The sequence below is a fragment of the Triticum urartu genome, chromosome 6 (genome assembly GCF_003073215.2).
Source record: "Triticum urartu cultivar G1812 chromosome 6, Tu2.1, whole genome shotgun sequence".
In the NCBI taxonomy this organism is placed as follows: Eukaryota; Viridiplantae; Streptophyta; class Magnoliopsida; order Poales; family Poaceae; genus Triticum; species Triticum urartu.
Window position 1 is genome coordinate 156,723,361 of NC_053027.1, and position 20,383 is coordinate 156,743,743.

At 45.3% G+C, this 20,383-nt stretch overlaps 1 protein-coding gene across 2 annotated transcripts; it reads right to left on the minus strand.

The window, feature by feature from the left end:
• Positions 1-91: 91 nt before the first annotated feature.
• Positions 92-4,188, minus strand: LOC125517537 (cyclase-like protein 1). Of its 2 annotated transcripts, none has more exons than XM_048682739.1 (5): positions 3,634-4,188; positions 3,367-3,411; positions 1,178-1,250; positions 991-1,088; positions 92-174 (listed from the first exon to the last, which is right to left on the minus strand). In XM_048682739.1, the coding sequence occupies exons 1-5, from the start codon at positions 4,088-4,090 to the stop codon at positions 107-109; spliced, it is 741 nt and encodes a 246-aa protein (XP_048538696.1). In that variant the 5' UTR covers positions 4,091-4,188; the 3' UTR covers positions 92-106. The 2 variants fall into 2 exon arrangements, with proteins under 2 accessions (XP_048538696.1, XP_048538695.1); XM_048682738.1 differs by lacking the exon at positions 92-174 and adding an exon at positions 648-887.
• Between the last annotated feature and the right edge of the window lie 16,195 nt (positions 4,189-20,383).

The following is a 20,383-nucleotide window of genomic DNA, read 5'->3' on the forward strand; positions in this document are numbered from 1 at the left end:
ACCGTATTACAACACTATGCAGCCCTTGAGCAAGATAGTTCTATCTTACGCCAACAGGAATTCAGGGAGTGATAAAAGGCAAAAAATTGCTCCTTTTCAGTCCACGTCATTTGTAGCCGACCATCAACTGATTCATATTAGTGGGCGCTGGATGCAAAGGTGGCAGCCAACCCACTGTACACAACGACATGTAGACATATGTTTTTACACATACATATATAGCACTAAGCTAGCTAGTAGTTTTTCTTTGAAAAAGAACAAAAGATGGCTAGTAGTTTTTTTCTCAAAAAAAAGGTTGATTAGGAATTCTAAATTGGTAGAGATGAACTTCCCCTATTGAACCAGTAATAGATCTTTTAAAACATATATAATAGACATTTTTGAAATACCCCATATAAATAAAAGTATTTTTTAGAAATGATTAACATGCAGGGTAATAGCATATTTAGAATCTAAACATTTTTCTAAGCATTTTCCATTTATAACATGTTAAGTTTTATGTTAATATTTAAAAGATATGAATATTTTAAAAAGTACTTGAATCTGCAAAAAAAAAGTTAGAGTAGCTGAACCGTATTACAACACTATGCAGCCCTTGAGCAAGATAGTTCTATCTTACGCCAACAGGAATTCAGGGAGTGATAAAAGGCAAAAAAAAAGGATAACTGGGATTCAAACTTGGGTGTCCCAAGTAGAAGAGCATGGCACCAACCAGTCAAGCTATTGTAGACTTGTTATACAACATGGCAGTATTTTATTTGAACTAAACACGATGGGCAACGACGTAAGGGAAAAACGAATCGTTTTTTCCACTTACGGGTGACATTGATGGGTAATTTTTGCTAACTTCAAGGGTAATTTGAATGACGTACGACCAGAAGCAATATCTGCTTTATTATTAGAGAAAGATAAAAAATATACACCAAATCATGAATAAAAAATATATAAATACCACCGTGTCATATGTAATTCCAAAAAGAAGCTACTTACCAACCAACTTGATGTCGGTGTTGTCAACAAGCCACTTGGCACCATCCTCTGTAAATCCAACGTAACTCATATCACCTCCTTCCTTCCACATGAGTCCTCTATAAATCATTTGCTTAGATGCATGTAGTATGATGTGGTAAAAAAATACATTATCTACTTGAGTATGTGCCCTTAAAAGAGGCCATACCTGTCTGTGTTCAATGTCCTGAAGAGAACTCGACGAACACCTTTCGGTATATTTAGGGATTCCATTGCTTCAGCTGCATAGAATTAGTGCGGAATCATCTACCGGATGCTAGGTGGCATCCATGGTAACTATAATATAATTAGTTAGCCCAAATATCAACAGTTGTTTTTCTATTGAAAAGGCAAATGGTGAACACTAGAATCATATCCTATTATATATTTGAGAGCGAACCACACTAATTCTATTTATCTTAACATGCAACTATGCCACCTCAATATGAAAGAGAAAAGAGCCACCATGACATGCTAACATGTATGGGAAAAGATTCACCACGACATGCACATGCGTTGAAAATGATTCACCAGAATGTGCAACAATGCATGTGAAAACTATTACAGTACTTGTATTTCACAGATATCTTATATCTATATAATGATCAAATATTCATGTTCCAACTTTAATAAAATATATAGCCAACAATTTTCATAATAATGTGCCGGGTATCATCTAGTACAACTAAGCACATGATTCTCCCTTAACATATTTATCACAACATGCAGCAATGTCACATCAACATGCAAGCGTGGATGCGAAAAGACTTAGCTAAAAATCCAACCACGAATGCAGAAATGCTCAAATGTTTTAGTTATACTATACTACTTATATTCAAAAAACATTTTGTAATTATACAACAATCATATGTTTTTAGATTTTTAGTTCGTATATTATTAATCAAAATATTTATGTTCATATAACCAAATCTCATTGAAATTTATTGTAAAATATCCCAAAGCAACCCACATGGGGTATCATCTAGTAATCTTAGTGTGCAATGGTTCATATGGAACAACTGCAAAATTCATGTATCTAAAAAAGGAACTCTCTTCCTCGCTTTGCTCTTTGTTTGAGTGGGGGGGGGGTCCAAGTCTACCCATTGCCCTCTTTCCCCTCCTCTCTCTCTCTCTCTCTCTCCACCCACCTCTTTGCCGCATCCGAATGAGGCAGAGTGGCGGAGAACATCGGCAGAAGGCAAGGTGGCGGCCCTAGGTCGTGGATCTGGTGAAGGCTCTTCTCATCGGCATGACAAGGGAAGCTAGGCCACAATGGGCTACAAGGCGGCTTGGTGCATAGGGGGTCTAGGTCCCAGTGCCCAGATATATATGGCGGTTGCGATGGCAATGTCGGTGCATGTGGTGCCAGTGGTTGCCATGCATATTTAAGGGGGTGTGCGCTGGGCTTTGCTCTAGCGTGGTTCCCAAAAGTCGTGGAGGAAGCAGATGGCGGTTGGTGTTGCGTGGAGCCACAAGATGGTCTGACTTGCTGTGGATCTGGGTCTCGGCATCTTGTTCCAGTGATGACTATGGCTACTTATTGTGCATGGGGTCAGCGTTCGCGGGCCTGTGGCAGCAACAGTGGTGGTCCGACCGGACTCTTTCAAAGCCTAGGGGTCTGGCAGGTGGTGCAGTGCCAAGTGAAGACCATGCTTCCGCTCATTGACCGGGACATACAACGACGATGCCCACAGGAGCCGCTTCATTCTTGAAGGCATCATAGGCGCCATGCTTACTCCACTGTCCGGGGCAACTCCGAGGGAAACCCCAAACCCTCTAGGAGATCATAAAATGATGCTGCTAGGCGTCACACCCATTGGGGGTCTTTTTTGAAGTTCGATACCAGCCGGAGGGACTACTAGTAAGTAGTATTTGGTGGTTGTCGTTGGTGTTGCTCAGCCGATGTGATTTGGATTTGATCAAATGGAGGCTAGGCCTGATGTTATCATCTGAAGGTTGTTAGTTTAGCAAGTTTTGATACTCCTCGGATCACCTTGGTTCGGTATGACACTCCTCCCTTTTTTTAGGGGTGTTTTCAGATGGCAACCAGCCGGCCAACGCCTATAGTTGAGTTTATGTTTTCCCCTCTCCATGCATCAAGTTGAGCTGTTGGTGTGCTCATCCCAAGCATTTAAACTGATCTCATACTTTTGACGAATGACAAGCAAAGCAGATCATGATTCTAATAAACCAACAATTGAATACACCATACGAGTAAAATACTTGTATCTCATATTCTCGTGTCATGTTAAATTAATATCTAACACTATATAAGAAGTTTGCTAGCAAGGTGATTCACCAATGATATGATGGAGGAGCTGGAGTTCCATGGAAGGAGTGAAAAACTTGCATGCCTACCTGTTATATTTGTGTGTCTCGGAACATCGACCAGTAATGCAGGACCTGTCCAGCAATAAAAACAAATCATTCTCTCTCTAAGAAAAGTACAAATAATTTACAAGCCATCTCTTTTTTCTTAACATAATGCAACCGCAGATGCTCACGTATATTTGTGTGTACTCGCCAACCATTTTAGCCAAGATGATTGTACCGTGTGCGCACATATGGCAGGCCGGAGAGTGGCAAGATCATCAAAGCTTGGTCGGAGAAAACCGGGGAGCTCACCGTTGAGGACTTCGAGGTCGAGCGTGTCGACGTCGAGGCCGGCGGCGAAGTGGGCCTGGTTAAAGTGGCCCGGCGCGTCGACGTGGGTTCCTATGTGGCACTCCATGCTGAGCTCCGACAAGTTGTAGTCTGACCCGTTCTCCATCGACTCCTTGAGCCGCACGATGGGCCCCACCGTCGCGCCCGGCGCGTACGCCGGCATGCCGGGCCGGAACGCGTGCGTGATGTCCACGATGCGCCCGCCGCCGTACTCCTCCAGCCCCGGGCCGTAGCGCCGGCCGGCCGCGCCTGCGGCAGAGGAGGAGGAGGAGGAGCCGCCCAGGTCCAGCGCCGGCCCACAGGTGTCGGTCTCCGCGTCCGCGTAGCCTGGTTGCGCGTCGCCGGCCGACGTGGCGAGAGCATGGTGCGCTGGGAGGAGGATCAGCAGGAAGATGGTGAGAGCCACCGGGGCCGCCATGGTCGCGTACTTGATGTGCCGAGCGCTCTTGCTCTTGAGTATGTGGATCCTGGGGAGTGATCGCTCTGCTTCTCACGTCGTCTGATAGTGTTAAGACGCGGTAGCTGAAACCACATATAATTTCTAGTTTGTCCAAACAGTCTCCGGCAAAATATCCACTTGTGCGGTCGTGGCCATCTCTCGGAAATGCGACGATACGTTCATTCCTTTGATAGGTTTATATGGTTTGGCAATTTTGTCATCAAATATTATATATAATCGATATGTATTTTTGTTTTATTCATATATCACCAATTCAAACATTCATGCTTCACACAATCAAACCTCTTGAAATATTGCAACCGATGCCCGCGGCAACGCACAAGGTATCATCATCTTAGTATGTGATAAATAGCAAAAAAGTTAAATCAGAGGAAGAAGACTTCCATGTCCTCGTGCGCGCCTGTGGTGCCGAACTGATCTCCTTCCTCCGGTATCCCCTGCACGTGCCGCGATCAGATCTAGGACCTCCACCACCCCTCCTTCGAGCTCCTCCACCTCCCCGGCCAATGCAATCGAGCTCGCGTGCCTCCCGACTGACGGCCGCTCCGACCTCACCGCTCAACTTGGCATGGCAGCCCTCGCCCTCCGTAGGGCGGGCCCAACCATCCGAGGCCACCTCCGGAAGCCCGCGATGAGGTGGCCATTTCGGCACCACCGGTTGCCGCTCCGACATTACCGCCCGCCGCCCCAGCTCCTGCCGCTTAGCTTGTAGCGGCGGTCCTCGCCTCGGCCATCTGAGGCCACCTCCACAAGCCCACATGACGTAGGCCACTTCGGCACCACCGGCTTGCTGCTGCCGCCCCCAGTGTCAGGCCCTGTTCAGACTGTTCTGGTAGCAGAAGCTCCGCTGCGCCCCTCCTAAGGGCAGATACACGATCCTGCCCAGATGGATGGGGGGCTGGAGACTGTCGTCGCTGCTAGTGCGGGATCCGAGCCGGACCTTTAAACATTGTTGCCTTCACCGCTGAGTAAGGTCCCTGTAGCCCCTCCTGGGTTCGTGTGGGTTGGGATGTCCGCTGATGCCACTGACTATGACACCGATGAGTAGGAGTTGGCATCATAGACGCCGCGGGATGCCTCAGTGACGTGTGTGGAGCGTGAGGCGGAGGTGTGCGGGGACCGGCAAAAGGTGGTGCCTCCCGTGCGTCCAGATTTGGGAGATTGGCGAGAATGTTTCGACCGTGAGGCGTCGCCGCAATTCCTGAGTGTCACGCTCCGTGTGGGAATGCGTTAGGAGCTGGCAGCTTGTCTCGAGAGGGCGCCGCCCGACCCTCGCTGCTTTTCCGCCGCCCTGCTGTCAATGTGCGGTCCCCGCATCCGACATGCCTAAGAGACAGGAGATTTCGGTGCTTCTGTCGAAGTCACCGCACACACTCCTGCTGGGATCCTATCTGATGCATGGACCGCCTTCGATCTAGTCACATCGTCCGCTTTTGCCGTGCAAAGAAGCTTGCACACCAAACTTTGGCGCACCAATGTCCGGCTCCATCGCCTGCACCCACCAGTGAAGTAACCACAACAGATTTGCAGTTCCAGACTGCCTTGACTATGCAAGTCAGGTTGGTGGAGGAGGCCCAAGTTGCTTCACACTGAGCTTCGTGACTGCCTTGCGCAAGTTGGGAGTGTTTTGGGGAGAGCGGAAGCCACCTTCGCCAAACTAGAGGTTGTGCTAGATGTGTCTTCGCTGCCTGAAATTTAGACTGGATCTTCAGTTGGGGTGGAAGCAAACCTCTTTGGACATCCCCCCCTTGCTGCAGCATGTCCATCCTTGAGGCCCGTGCTGCTGACTGCCTCTTGGAGTGTAGTCATTGACGGGGTCGTGACTCCAGTGCTGCAGATTATGAGGAGCGTTGCGGCAAGCCTACTTCACCTCTTTCAATGGTGCTTCCGAAGAAGATGGGCAGGTGATGTCTGTGCGTGACGAGGTTGATAAGGTAGGTGCTTTGGCACTAATTTCGATGTGTAACTATAGGGTTTGCCTCTGCCATGTGGGCAACTGGAGGCGCCAAAGTGAAGGAAATATGCCCTACAGGCAATAATAAAGTTATTACTTATTTCCTTATATCATGATAAATGTTTATTATTCATGCTAGAATTGTATTAACCGGAAACATAATACATGTGTGAATACATAGACAAACAGAGTGTCACTAGTATGCCTCTACTAGACTAGCTTGTTGATCAAAGATGGTTATGTTTCCTAACCATAGAAAAAGAGTTGTTACTTGATTAACGGGATCACATCATTAGGTGAACGATCTGATTGACATGACCCATTCCATTAGTTTAGCACCCGATCGTTTAGTATGTTGCTATTGCTTTCTTCATGACTTATACATGTTCCTATGACTATGAGATTATGCAACTCCCGTTTGCCGGAGGAACACTTTGTGTGCTACCAAACGTCACAACGTAAATGGCTGATTATAAAGGTGCTCTACAGGTGTCTCCAAAGGTACATGTTGGGTTGGCGTATTTCGAGATTAGGATTTGTCACTCCGATTGTCGGAGAGGTATCTCTGGGCCCTCTCGGTAATGCACATCACATAAGCCTTGCAAGCATTGCAACTAATGAGTTAGTTGTGAGATGATGTATTACGGAACGAGTAAAGAGACTTGCCGATAACGATATTGAACTAGGTATTGAGATACCAACAATCGAATCTCGGGCAAGTAACATACCGATGACAAAAGGAACAACGTATGTTGTTATGCAGTCTGACCGATAAAAGATCTTTGTAGAATATTTAGGAGCCAATATGAGCATCCAGGTTCCGCTATTGGTTATTGACCGGAGACGTGTCTCGGTCATGTCTACATTGTTCTCGAACCCGTAGGGTCCGCACGCTTAAGGTTTCGATGACAGTTATATTATGAGTTTGTGAGTTTTGATGTACCGAAGTTTGTTCGGAGTCCCGGATGTGATCACGGACATGACGAGGAGTCTCGAAATGGTCGAGACACAAAGATTAATATATTGGAAGCCTATATTTGGATATCGGAAGTGTTCCGGGTGAAATCGGGATTTTACCGGAGTACCGGGAGGTTACCGGAACCCCCCGGGAGGTATATGGGCCTTAGTGGGTTTAGTGGAAGAGAGGAGAAGTGGCCAGGACTGGGCCGCGTGCCCCTCCCCCCCTAGTCCGAATAGGACAGGGAGAGGGGGCCGGCGCCCCCCTTCCTTCTCTCTCTCCTCTTTCCCCCCTTCCCGAATCCTATTCCAACTAGGAAAGGGGGGGGATCCTACTCCCGGAGGGAGTAGGACTCCTCCTGGCGCGCCCTCCCTGGCCGGCCGCACCCCCCCTCTTGATCCTTTATATACGGAGGCAGGAGGCACCCCTAGACACACAAGTTGATCCACGTGATCATATTCTTAGCCGTGTGCGGTGCCCCCTTCCACCATAGTCCTCGATAATATTGTAGCGGTGCTTAGGCGAAGCCCTGCGACGGTAGTACATCAAGATCGTCACCACGCCGTCGTGCTGACGGAACTCTTCCCCGACAGTTTGCTGGATCGGAGTCCGGGGATCGTCATCGAGCTGAACGTGTGCTAGAACTCGGAGGTGCCGTAGTTTCGGTGCTTGATCGGTCGGGCCGTGAAGACGTACGACTACATCAACCACGTTGTGCTAACGCTTCCGTTGTCGATCTACAAGGGTACGTAGATCACACTCTCCCCTCTCGTTGCTATGTATCACCATGATCTTGCGTGTGCGTAGGAATTTTTTTGAAATTACTACGAAACCCAACAGTGGCATACGAGCCTAGGTTTTATGTGTTGATGTTATATGCACGAGTAGAACACAAGTGAGTTGTGGGCGATATAAGTCATACTGCTTACTAGCATGTCATACTTTGGTTCGGCAGTATTGTTGGATGAAGCGGCCTGGACCGACATTACGCGTACGCTTACGCGAGACCGGTTCTCCCGACGTGCTTTGCACAAAGGTGGCTAGCGGGTGACAGTTTCTCCAACTTTAGTTGAACCAAGTGTGGCTACGCCCGGTCCTTGCGAAGGTTAAAACAGCACCAACTTGACAAACTATCGTTGTGGTTTTGATGCGTAGGTAAGATTGGTTCTTGCTTAAGCCCGTAGCAGCCACATAAAACATGCAACAACAAAGTAGAGGACGTCTAACTTGTTTTTGCAGGGCATGTTGTGATGTGATATGGTCAAGACATGATGCTAAATTTTATTGTATGAGATGATCATGTTTTGTAACCGAGTTATCGGCAACTGGCAGGAGCCATATGGTTGTCTCTTTATTGTATGCAATGCAATCGCGCTGTAATGCTTTACTTTATCACTAAGCGGTAGCGATAGTCGTGGAAGCATAAGATTGGCGAGACGACAATGATGCTACGATGGAGATCAAGGTGTCGCGCCGGTGACGATGGTGATCACGACGGTGCTTCGAAGATGGAGATCACAAGCACAAGATGATGATGGCCATATCATATCACTTATATTGATTGCATGTGATGTTTATCTTTTATGCATCTTATCTTGCTTTGATTGACGGTAGCATTATAAGATGATCTCTCACTAATTATCAAGAAGTGTTCTCCCTGAGTATGCACCGTTGCGAAAGTTCTTCGTGCTGAGACACCACGTGATGATCGGGTGTGATAGGCTCTACGTTCAAATACAATGGGTGCAAAACAGTTGCACACGCGGAATACTCAGGTTATACTTGACGAGCCAAGCATATACATATATGGCCTCGGAACACGGAGACCGAAAGGTCGAGCGTGAATCATATAGCAGATATGATCAACATAGCGATGTTTACCAATGAAACTACTCCATCTCACGTGATGATCAGACATGGTTTAGTTGATTTGGATCACGTAATCACTTAGAGGATTAGAGGGATGTCTATCTAAGTGGGAGTTCTTAAGTAATATGATTAATTGAACCTAAATTTATCATGAACTTAGTACCTGATAGTATCTTGCTTATTTATGTTTTATTGTAGATAGATGGCCCGTGCTGTTGTTCCGTTGAATTTTAATGCGTTCCTTGAGAAAGCAAAGTTGAAAGATGATGGTAGCAATTACACGGACTGGGTCCGTAACTTGAGGATTATCCTCATTGCTGCACAGAAGAATTACGTCCTGGAAGCACCGCTGGGTGCCAGGCCTGCTGCTGGAGCAACACCAGATGTTATGAACGTCTGGTAGAGCAAAGCTGATGACTACTCGATAGTTCAGTGTGCCATGCTTTACGGCTTAGAATCGGGACTTCAACGACGTTTTGAACGTCATGGAGCATATGAGATGTTCCAGGAGTTGAAGTTAATATTTCAAGCAAATGCCCGGATTGAGAGATATGAAGTCTCCAATAAGTTCTATAGCTGCAAGATGGAGGAGAACAGTTCTGTCAGTGAGCATATACTCAAAATGTCTGGGTATAATAATCACTTGATTCAATTGGGAGTTAATCTTCCAGATGATTGCGTCATTGACAGAATTCTCCAATCACTGCCACCAAGCTACAAGAGCTTCGTGATGAACTATAATATGCAAGGGGTGAATAAGACTATTCCCGAGCTCTTCGCAATGCTGAAAGCTGCGGAGGTAGAAATCAAGAAGGAGCATCAAGTGTTGATGGTCAACAAGACCACTAGTTTCAAGAAAAAGGGCAAAGGGAAGAAGAAGGGGAACTTCAAAAAGAACAGCAAGCAAGTTGCTGCTCAAGAGAAGAAACCCAAACCTGAACCTAAGCCTGAAACTGAGTGCTTCTACTGCAAGCAGACTGGTCACTGGAAGTGGAACTGCCTCAAGTATTTGGCGAATAAGAAGGATGGCAAGGTGAACAAAGGTATATGTGATATACATGTTATTGATGTGTACCTTACTAATGCTCGCAGTAGCACCTGGGTATTTGATACTGGTTCTGTTGCTAATATTTGCAACTCGAAACAGGGGCTACGGATTAAGCGAAGGTTGGCTAAGGACGAGGTGACGATGCGCGTGGGAAATGGTTCCAAAGTCGATGTGATCGCAGTCGGCACGCTACCTCTACATCTACCTTCGGGATTAATATTAGACCTAAATAATTGTTATTTGGTGCCAGCGTTAAGCATGAACATTATATCTGGATCTTGTTTGATGCGAGACGGTTTTTCATTTAAATCAGAGAATAATGGTTGTTCTATTTACATGAGTAATATCTTTTATGGTCATGCACCCTTAAAGAGTGGTCTATTCTTATTAAATCTCGATAGTAGTGACACACATATTCATAGTGTTGAAACCAAAATATGCAAAGTTGATAATGATAGTGCAACTTATTTGTGGCACTGCCGTTTAGGTCATATCGGTATAAAGCGCATGAAGAAACTCCATAATGATGCCTTTTTGGAACCACTTGATTATGAATCACTTGGTACTTGCGAACCGTGCCTTATGGGTAAGATGACAAAAACACCGTTCTCCGGTACTATGGAGAGAGCAACAGATTTGTTGGAAATCATACATACAGATGTATGTGGACCGATGAATGTTGAGGCTCGTGGCGGATATCATTATTTTCTCACCTTCACAGATGACTTAAGAAGATATGGGTATATCTACTTAATGAAACACAAGTCTGAAACATTTGAAAATTTCAAAGAATTTCAAAGTGAAGTTGAAAATCATCGTAACAAGAAAATAAAATTCCTACGATCTGATCGTGGAGGAGAATATTTGAGTTACGAGTTTGGTGTACATTTGAAACAGTGTGGAATAGTTTCGCAACTCACGCCACCCGGAACACCACAACATAATGGTGTGTCCGAACGTCGTAATCATACTTTACTAGATATGGTACGATCTATGATGTCTCTTACTGATTTACCGCTATCGTTTTGGGGATACGCTCTAGAGACGGCCGCATTCATGTTAAATAGGGCACCATCAAAATCCGTTGAGACGATGCCTTATGAACTGTGGTTTGGCAAGAAACCAAAGTTGTCGTTTCTGAAAGTTTGGGGCTGCGATGCTTATGTGAAAAAGCTTCAACCTGATAAGCTCGAACCCAAATCGGAGAAATGTGTCTTCATATGATATCCAAAGGAAACTATTGGATACACCTTCTATCACAGATCCGAAGGCAAGACTTTTGTTGCTAAATTCAGAAACTTTCTGGAGAAGGAGTTTCTCTCGAAAGAAGTGAGTGGGAGGAAAGTAGAACTTGACGAGGTAACTGTACCTACTCCCTTATTGGAAAGTAGTACATCACAGAAACCTGTTTCTGTGACACCTACACCAATTAGTGAGGAAGCTAATGATAATGATCATGGAACTTCAGAACAAGATACTACTGAACCTCGTAGATCAACCAGAGTGAGATCCGCGCCAGAGTGGTACGGTAATCCTGTTCTGGAAGTCATGCTACTAGATCATGATGAACCTACGAACTATGAAGAAGCGATGGTGAGCCCAGATTCCGCAAAATGGCTTGAAGCCATGAAATCTGAGATGGGATCCATGTATGAGAACAAAGTATGGACTTTGGTTGACTTGCCCAATGATCGGCAAGCAATTGAGAATAAATGGATCTTCAAGAAGAAGACTGACGCTGACGGTAATATTACTGTCTACAAAGCTCGACTTGTCGCAAAAGGTTTTCCGCAAGTTCAAGGGGTTGACTACGATGAGACCTTCTCACCCGTAGCGATGCTTAAGTCTGTCCGAATCATGTTAGCAATTGCCGCATTTTATGATTATGAAATTTGGCAGATGGATGTCAAAACTGCATTCCTGAATGGATTTCTGGAAGAAGAGTTGTATATGATGCAACCAGAAGGTTTTGTCGATCCAAAGGGAGCTAACAAAGTGTGCAAGCTCCAGCGATCCATTTATGGACTGGTGCAAGCCTCTCGGAGTTGGAATAAACGCTTTGATAGTGTGATCAAAGCATTTGGTTTTATACAGACTTTTGGAGAAGCCTGTATTTACAAGAAAGTGAGTGGGAGCTCTGTAGCATTTCTGATATTATATGTGGATGACATATTACTAATTGGAAATGATATAGAATTTCTGGATAGCATAAAGGGATACTTGAATAAGAGTTTTTCAATGAAAGACCTCGGTGAAGCTGCTTACATATTAGGCATAAAGATCTATAGAGATAGATCAAGACGCTTAATTGGACTTTCACAAAGCACATACCTTGACAAAGTTTTGAAGAAGTTCAAAATGGATCAAGCAAAGAAAGGGTTCTTGCCTGTGTTACAAGGTGTGAAGTTGAGTCAGACTCAATGCCCGACCACTGCAGAAGATAGAGAGAAAATGAAAGATGTTCCCTATGCTTCAGCCATAGGCTCTGTCATGTATGCAATGCTGTGTACCAGACCTGATGTGTGCCTTGCTATAAGTCTAGCAGGGAGGTACCAAAGTAAACCAGGAGTGGATCACTGGACAGCGGTCAAGAGCATCCTGAAATACCTGAAAAGGACTAAGGATATGTTTCTCGTTTATGGAGGTGACAAAGAGCTAATCGTAAATGGTTACGTCGATGCAAGCTTTGACACTGATCCGGACGATTCTAAATCGCAAACCGGATACGTGTTTACATTAAACGGTGGAGCTGTCAGTTGGTGCAGGTCTAAACAAAGCGTCGTGGCAGGATCTACGTGTGAAGCGGAATACATAGCTGCTTCGGAAGCAGCAAATGAAGGAGTCGGGATGAAGGAGTTCATATCTGATCTAGGTGTCATACCTAGTGCATCGGGTCCAATGAAAATCTTTTGTGACAATACTGGTGCAATTGCCTTGGCAAAGGAATCCAAATTTCACAAGAGAACCAAGCACATCAAGAGACGCTTCAATTCCATCCGGGATCTAGTCCAGGTGGGAGACATAGAGATTTGCAAGATACATACGGATCTGAATGTAGCAGACCCGTTGACTAAACCTCTTCCACGAGCAAAACATGATCAGCACCAAGGCTCCATGGGTGTTAGAATCATTACTGTGTAATCTAGATTATTGACTCTACTGCAAGTGGGAGACTGAAGGAAATATGCCCTAGAGGCAATAATAAAGTTATTACTTATTTCCTTATATCATGATAAATGTTTATTATTCATGCTAGAATTGTATTAACCGGAAACATAATACATGTGTGAATACATAGACAAACAGAGTGTCACTAGTATGCCTCTACTAGACTAGCTCGTTGATCAAAGATGGTTATGTTTCCTAACCATAGACAAAGAGTTGTTATTTGATTAACGGGATCACATCATTAGGTGAATGATCTGATTGACATGACCCATTCCATTAGCTTAGCACCCGATCGTTTAGTATGTTGCTATTGCTTTCTTCATGACTTATACATGTTCCTATGACTATGAGATTATGCAACTCCCGTTTGCCGGAGGAACACTTTGTGTGCTACCAAACGTCACAACGTAAATGGGTGATTATAAAGGTGCTCTACAGGTGTCTCCAAAGGTACATGTTGGGTTGGCGTATTTCGAGATTAGGATTTGTCACTCCGATTGTCGGAGAGGCATCTCTGGGCCCTCTCGGTAATGCACATCACATAAGCCTTGCAAGCATTGCAACTAATGAGTTAGTTGTGAGATGATGTATTACGGAACGAGTAAAGAGACTTGCCGGTAACGAGATTGAACTAGGTATTGAGATACCGACGATCGAATCTCGGGCAAGTAACATACCGATGACAAAAGGAACAACGTATGTTGTTATGCGGTCTGACCGATAAAAGATCTTCGTAGAATATGTAGGAGCCAATATGGGCATCCAGGTTCCGCTATTGGTTATTGACCGGAGACGTGTCTCGGTCATGTCTACATTGTTCTCGAACCCGTAGGGTCCGCACGCTTAAGGTTTCGATGACAGTTATATTATGAGTTTATGATTTTTGATGTACCGAAGTTTGTTCGGAGTCCCGGATGTGATCACGGACATGACGAGGAGTCTCGAAATGGTCGAGACATAAAGGTTGATATATTGGAAGCCTATATTTGGATATCGGAAGTGTTCCGGGTGAAATCGGGATTTTACCGGAGTACCGGGAGGTTACCGGAACCCCCCAGGAGGTATATGGGCCTTAGTGGGCTTTAGTGGAAGAGAGGAGAAGTGGCCAGGACTGGGCCACGCGCCCCTCCCCCCCTAGTCCGAATAGGACAGGGAGAGGGGGCCGGCGCCCCCCTTCCTTCTCTTTCTCCTCTTTCCCCCCTTCCCGAATCCTATTCCAACTAGGAAGGGGGGGGGAATCCTACTCCCGGAGGGAGTAGGACTCCTCCTGGCGCGCCCTCCCTGGCCGGCCGCACCCCCCCTCTTGATCCTTTATATACGGAGGCAGGAGGCACCCCTAGACACACAAGTTGATCCACGCGATCATATTCTTAGCCGTGTGCGGTGCCCCCTTCCACCATAGTCCTCGATAATATTGTAGCGGTGCTTAGGCGAAGCCCTGCGACGGTAGTACATCAAGATCGTCACCATGCCGTCGTGCTGACGAAACTCTTCCCCGACACTTTGCTGGATCGGAGTCCGGGGATCGTCATCGAGCTGAACGTGTGCTAGAACTCGGAGGTGTCGTGGTTTCGATGCTTGATCGGTCGGGCCGTGAAGACGTACGACTACATCAACCACGTTGTGCTAACGCTTCCGTTGTTGATCCACAAGGGTACGTAGATCACACTCTCCCCTCTCGTTGCTATGCATCACCATGATCTTGCGTGTGCGTAGGATTTTTTTTTTTGAAATTACTATGAAACCCAACACAGAGTTCATCATGTCGGTGGTACCCATGGCTGGCGATGTTCTTGCGGTGGTGTCTATGAGGGACAAGGTGGCGTCTGTGGGTCCCGAGGTTGATGAGGTAGGTGTTTTGTGTAGCGACCCGACCTCAGATGGCCAAGTCTCTGTGCTTCAGTGTCATCCCTGGATCAGTAATGCTGACACACACAGTACTTGAAGGATTTATAACAGAGTGGCAATCACACACTTATTACATCGAATGTCTCCAAAGAGAACTTATTACAATAATATGGCTTAAGGCCATCTAATACGATAACAACGGAAGGCTTGGAAGATAAAGTGAGTCCATCAACTCCAACGGCATAGCTGAGCTGCACGGCAACGACCTAACGAACCTTACTCCTCGTCTGAAAAGTCTGCAACATAACACGTTGCAGCCCGAAAATGGGTCAACACATGGAATATGCTGGCAAAGTAACACAGTAGAGCAGGAACAGAATAATGCTATCACTACATGCATATTTGGCTGGTGGAAAGCTCTATGGTTATAGTTTTTGTGAAAAGCCAAATTTTCCCTACAACAAAGGAATTACTTTTAATTTTAACTATCATGGTAGTTGAAACAACATTGAGAAGGTTCCTCCAACTCAATCCCAATTAAAGTGATTAACATCCCAACAATATTATTTAAGAATGATGAGATACATGTGATAACCCAAATACTAGATACTCAAGAATTGTCCATAACCGGGGACACGGCTAACCATGATTAGATTATACACTCTGTAGAGGTTTGTGCACTTTTCCCCACAAGACTCGATTGCCTCCTTGGATTTCTCGCACTACAAGGTGTTTGAGAAACGGATGACCGAGACACAGTCTTTCAGAAACATTAAGTCTCTACTCCGGACAGACCATACCAAACCTACTTCCCACTACCTGCTGATCTGCCTCTTCAAGAGCTTCACGTAACTTACTCAACTATGCTAGAGCCCATAATAGCCTGTGGCTGCACACGGAAGTTTCTAGCATGAATCATCTCAGTTCCCTTTGAGCCTGGGTGGCAGTCCATAGGAAGATCACACGGGTACTCCGGGATTTCCAAAAATATAGACAACACTGGGTACTCCAGGTGCCTCAATCCACCCAGATGTTAATTTAAGTTGCCACCTTAAGTTGAACCATTAATTAACAAACTCACATCTGTCATGGATTTCACTCAAACCCAAACCACGTGTACGAGCATAGCATAGCATAGCAATATAAGCAACGCGTGGAAGTAACTCCCAAGGGTTTGAATGTAACAGGGTAATAGGTTCTACCTCATCAACTACTTCCCAATCCACATGTTAATGACATCCTAATCATGCAATGTTTGAGGATTGGAACTAATGCATAAAAACTGGGTGATAAAAGGAATATGATCAAAGTGTTACTTGCCTTGCTGACGGTCTGCGAAACCTAGGGACTCGTAGTAGCACGCTTCACACTCCGGGTGTTCTATCGCAAACAAACAATAACATGCATAAGCAACAAGCGAAGATGCGCAAACAAAACTCAAATAAAAGAGGTTGACCAGAAGGTTCAACTTAATAAGTCCGGTTCGCAAAAAGAATCAAATCAAACGGAGCAACGAAACTCAAACGGCGAAAAAAGGAAGCTTCATTTACTAATTTGAACCTAGGTCAAATTTTACAGCATCAAAAACTTATTTAAGTTGGTTAAACGGAAAGAGGGTTTCGAGACGAAACTCTAGGCTCTTGAATCGCCTGATTCCGACTAACGAGCGAAAAGATAAACAGAAACTAAGATCGGATCAGAAATCGCGATCAGAAAACTCGCGGAATAAATCCGATAAAATAAAACTGACGGACAGACTAACAAACGAGCATTCGTTAGCTGTAACTAACGGACGAAAACCATTCATTAAAACAACGTACGGGTGAACGTCCGCTAACTAGAAAAACCGAGAAAAACTGGCGATCCGAAAAAAAACGAATCTAGGGTTATCTAAAAAAACCGAACGGTTCTTAAAAAAACAGGCGGCTCGAATCCGGCAGCTACCTCCGGCAAGGCGAGGTGGCGGGGCGGCGGCTTGCGGGGCGGCGGCGGCAAGCGGCGGCGGCGGCGGCTAGCGCGGGCGGCGGTGGCTGTGGGGGTGGGGGGGCTCGGGCGGCGCGTATATAAAGGGGCGGGGCAGGGCGGCTTGGAGGAGGGGCCAAGGCGGCGACGGTGGAGTCCAGCTCGGACTCCTCGTCCGAGTCGGCGGCGGCGGCGCGCGTGCGCGGGGAAGGCGGCGGCGGCCTGGCTCGGCTGGGCCCTAGGCCCAGTCGAGCGCGGGAACTTTTTTTAAATAATTTCGCCGACCGAAAAAAAAAATCCTAGAAAAATAAATAAAAATCTAAAAATGCCAAAATAAATTTTCACCGTCTAAATAAAATATTTAGAACGAGATGAACATTTTCTTGGCCCTAAAATGCAATTTTGAAAACGTGCAATTTTTCTAATGCAAACAAAATTGCAATAAAATCCAAATAAAACAAATATTTGATTTTAATATTTTTCTCCAATATTTCAATTATCTTGGAGAAGTCATATTATTTCCTCTCATATATTTTGATATGAAATATTTTCAGAGAGAAAAATAATTAAAACCAAAATCCTCGTTTCATAATTTGATAAAATCAAATTTGAAAACCGGGAAAAATCCCCAACTCTCTCCGAGGGTCCTTGAGTTGCTTAGGATTTCGAGGATCGCGAGACGGAATGCAAATAAAATATGATATGCATGGATGACTATGTATAACATTCCAAATTGAAAATTTGGGATGTTACAAACCTACCCCCCTTAAGATGAATCTCGCCCTCGAGATTCGGGTTGGCTAGAAAATAGGTGTGGGTGGTCTTTGCGAAGGTCATCCTCTCGTTCCCAGGTGGCTTCGTCCTCGGTATGGTGGCTCCACTGAACTTTGCAGAACTTGATAACCTTACTGCGAGTGACTCTGCTAGCAAACTCAAGAATCTTTACTGGCTTCTCCTCGTAAGTCAAATCACTGTCCAACTGAATTGCCTCCAAGGATACTGTATCTCTTAACGGTATATCGGCCATCTCAGCATGACACTTCTTCAGCTGTGAAACGTGAAACACATCATGAACTCCTGACAATCCCTCGGGTAATTCCAACTTGTAGGCAACTTCTCCCATCCGTTCCAAAACATGATACGGTCCTACAAATCTCGGAGCTAATTTCCCCTTAAATCCAAAACATTTCACTCCTCGCAAGGGAGATACTCGCAGATATACTCTATCTCCAATTTCATAGGTTACTTCTTTGCGTTTTGAGTCCGCATAACTCTTCTGACTGGACTGAGCAATCTTCAATCTATCACGAATCAATTTAACCTTCTCCTCAGACTCCTTGATCAAGTTTGGTCCAAACAACTGCCGGTCTCCTACCTCATCCCACATCAAGGGTGTTCTGCACCTGCGTCCATACAGGGCTTCAAACGGTGCCATATTCAAACTGGCTTGGTAGCTATTGTTGTACGAGAACTCCGTGTAAGGCAAATTGTCATCCCAACTAGATCCATAATCTAGCGCACAGGCTCTCAACATGTCCTCCAAAATTTGGTTCACTCTCTCGGTCTGTCCATCTGTCTGTGGGTGAAAAGTTGTACTGAACTCTAACCTCGTCCCCAAAGTCTGGTGTACTTGATGCCAAAACTTTGAAGTAAACTGTGTTCCTCTATCTGATACGATGGTCCTCGGAACTCCATGCAGACATACGATCCTGGACATATAAATCTTGGCCAACTTTGCACCGGTATAAGTGGTTTTCACTGAGATGAAGTGAGCCACTTTGGTCAAGCGATCAACTACTACCCATATGGAATCATATCCCGGTGATAAAATCCATGCCAACTTTATCCCACTTCCATTCGGGTATCGGCATAGGCTGTAATAATCCTGCTGGCTTCTGATGTTCTGCCTTCACTCGCTGACATACATCACATACGACTACATACTCGGCAATATCCTTCTTCATACCGGTCCACCAGAAATGTTCCTTCAAATCCAGATACATCTTGGTGTTTCCGGGGTGTATCGAGTATGGTGAGTCATGAGCCTCTTGAAGTATTAACGTTCTGATCTCCTAGTTATTAGGAACATAAACTCGGTCCTCAAACCATAGGGTATCGTGCTCATCTTCACGAAAACCTTTGGCCTTTCCTTTGCTCATCTTCTCCTTTATCTCGGCAATCTCCTTGTCATCCTTCTGAGCTTCCCGAATCTTGTCCAGCAATGTCGACTGGACCTCCATTGTTGCAACGCATCCTCTAGGAACAATCTCCAATCGAAGTTCCATGATATTCTCTGCTAACTCTTCGGCAATCCCTTACTTTCAAGGATATTAGCATAACTCTTCCTGCTCAAGGCGTCTGCTACAACATTGGCCTTTCCTGGGTGATAGTGTAGCTTCATATCATAATCCTTTATAAGCTCCAACCATCTCCTCTGTCTAAGGTTCAGTTCCTTCTGGGTGAAGATGTACTTCAAACTCTTATGGTCCGTGTATACATCACATCGGTTTCCAATAAGGTAATGCCTCCAGGTCTTCAATGCATGCACTACGGCTGCTAACTCCAAATCATGCGTGGCATAGTTCAACTCATGAGGTTTTAGTTGTCGCGAGGCATACGAAATAACTCTTCCATCCTGCATAAGTACACATCCAAGTCCTAAGCGTGAGGCGTCGCAATACACTTGGAATTCCTTATGTATATCCGACAGTGTTAGCACTGGTGCTATAGTCAACCGTTCCTTCAACTCCTGGAAACTTGCCTCGCAATCTTCTGTCCATTTAAACTTAGTATCCTTCTTTAATAGTTCAGTCATTGGCTTCGCAATCTTGGAAAAGTTCTCAATGAATCTCCGATAGTAACCTGCGAGTCCAAGGAAACTGCGGATCTCGCTAACTGAGGTGGGTGCCAACCATTCAGTGACTGACTGAATTTTGCTGGGGTCTATTGCTATACCTTCTCCCGATATAACATGTCCAAGGAACCCGACTTCCTTCAACCAAAACTCGCATTTGCTAAACTTAGCATACAACTGGTGTTCCCTGAGTTTCTCGAGAACTAAGCGCAAATGCTCCTTGTGCTCCTCCTCGTTCCTCAAGTATACCATAATATCATCAATAAACACCACAACAAACTTGTCCAAATACTCCATGAACACCTTGTTCATCATGCTCATGAAATAAGTAGGGGCATTAGTCAGTCCAAATGACATGACCGTGTACTCGTATAATCCATACCACGCCGTGAACGCTGTCTTTGGTATATCCTTCTCACGTATCTTCAATTGATGGTATCCTGATCGCAGATCGATCTTCGAAAACACCTTAGCTCCTTGCAACTGATCAAACAGATCGTTGATCATCGGCAGTGGGTACTTGTTCTTAATCATCACCCATTCAAGGCTCGATAATCAACAAGCATCCTTAGGGATTTGTCCTTCTTCTC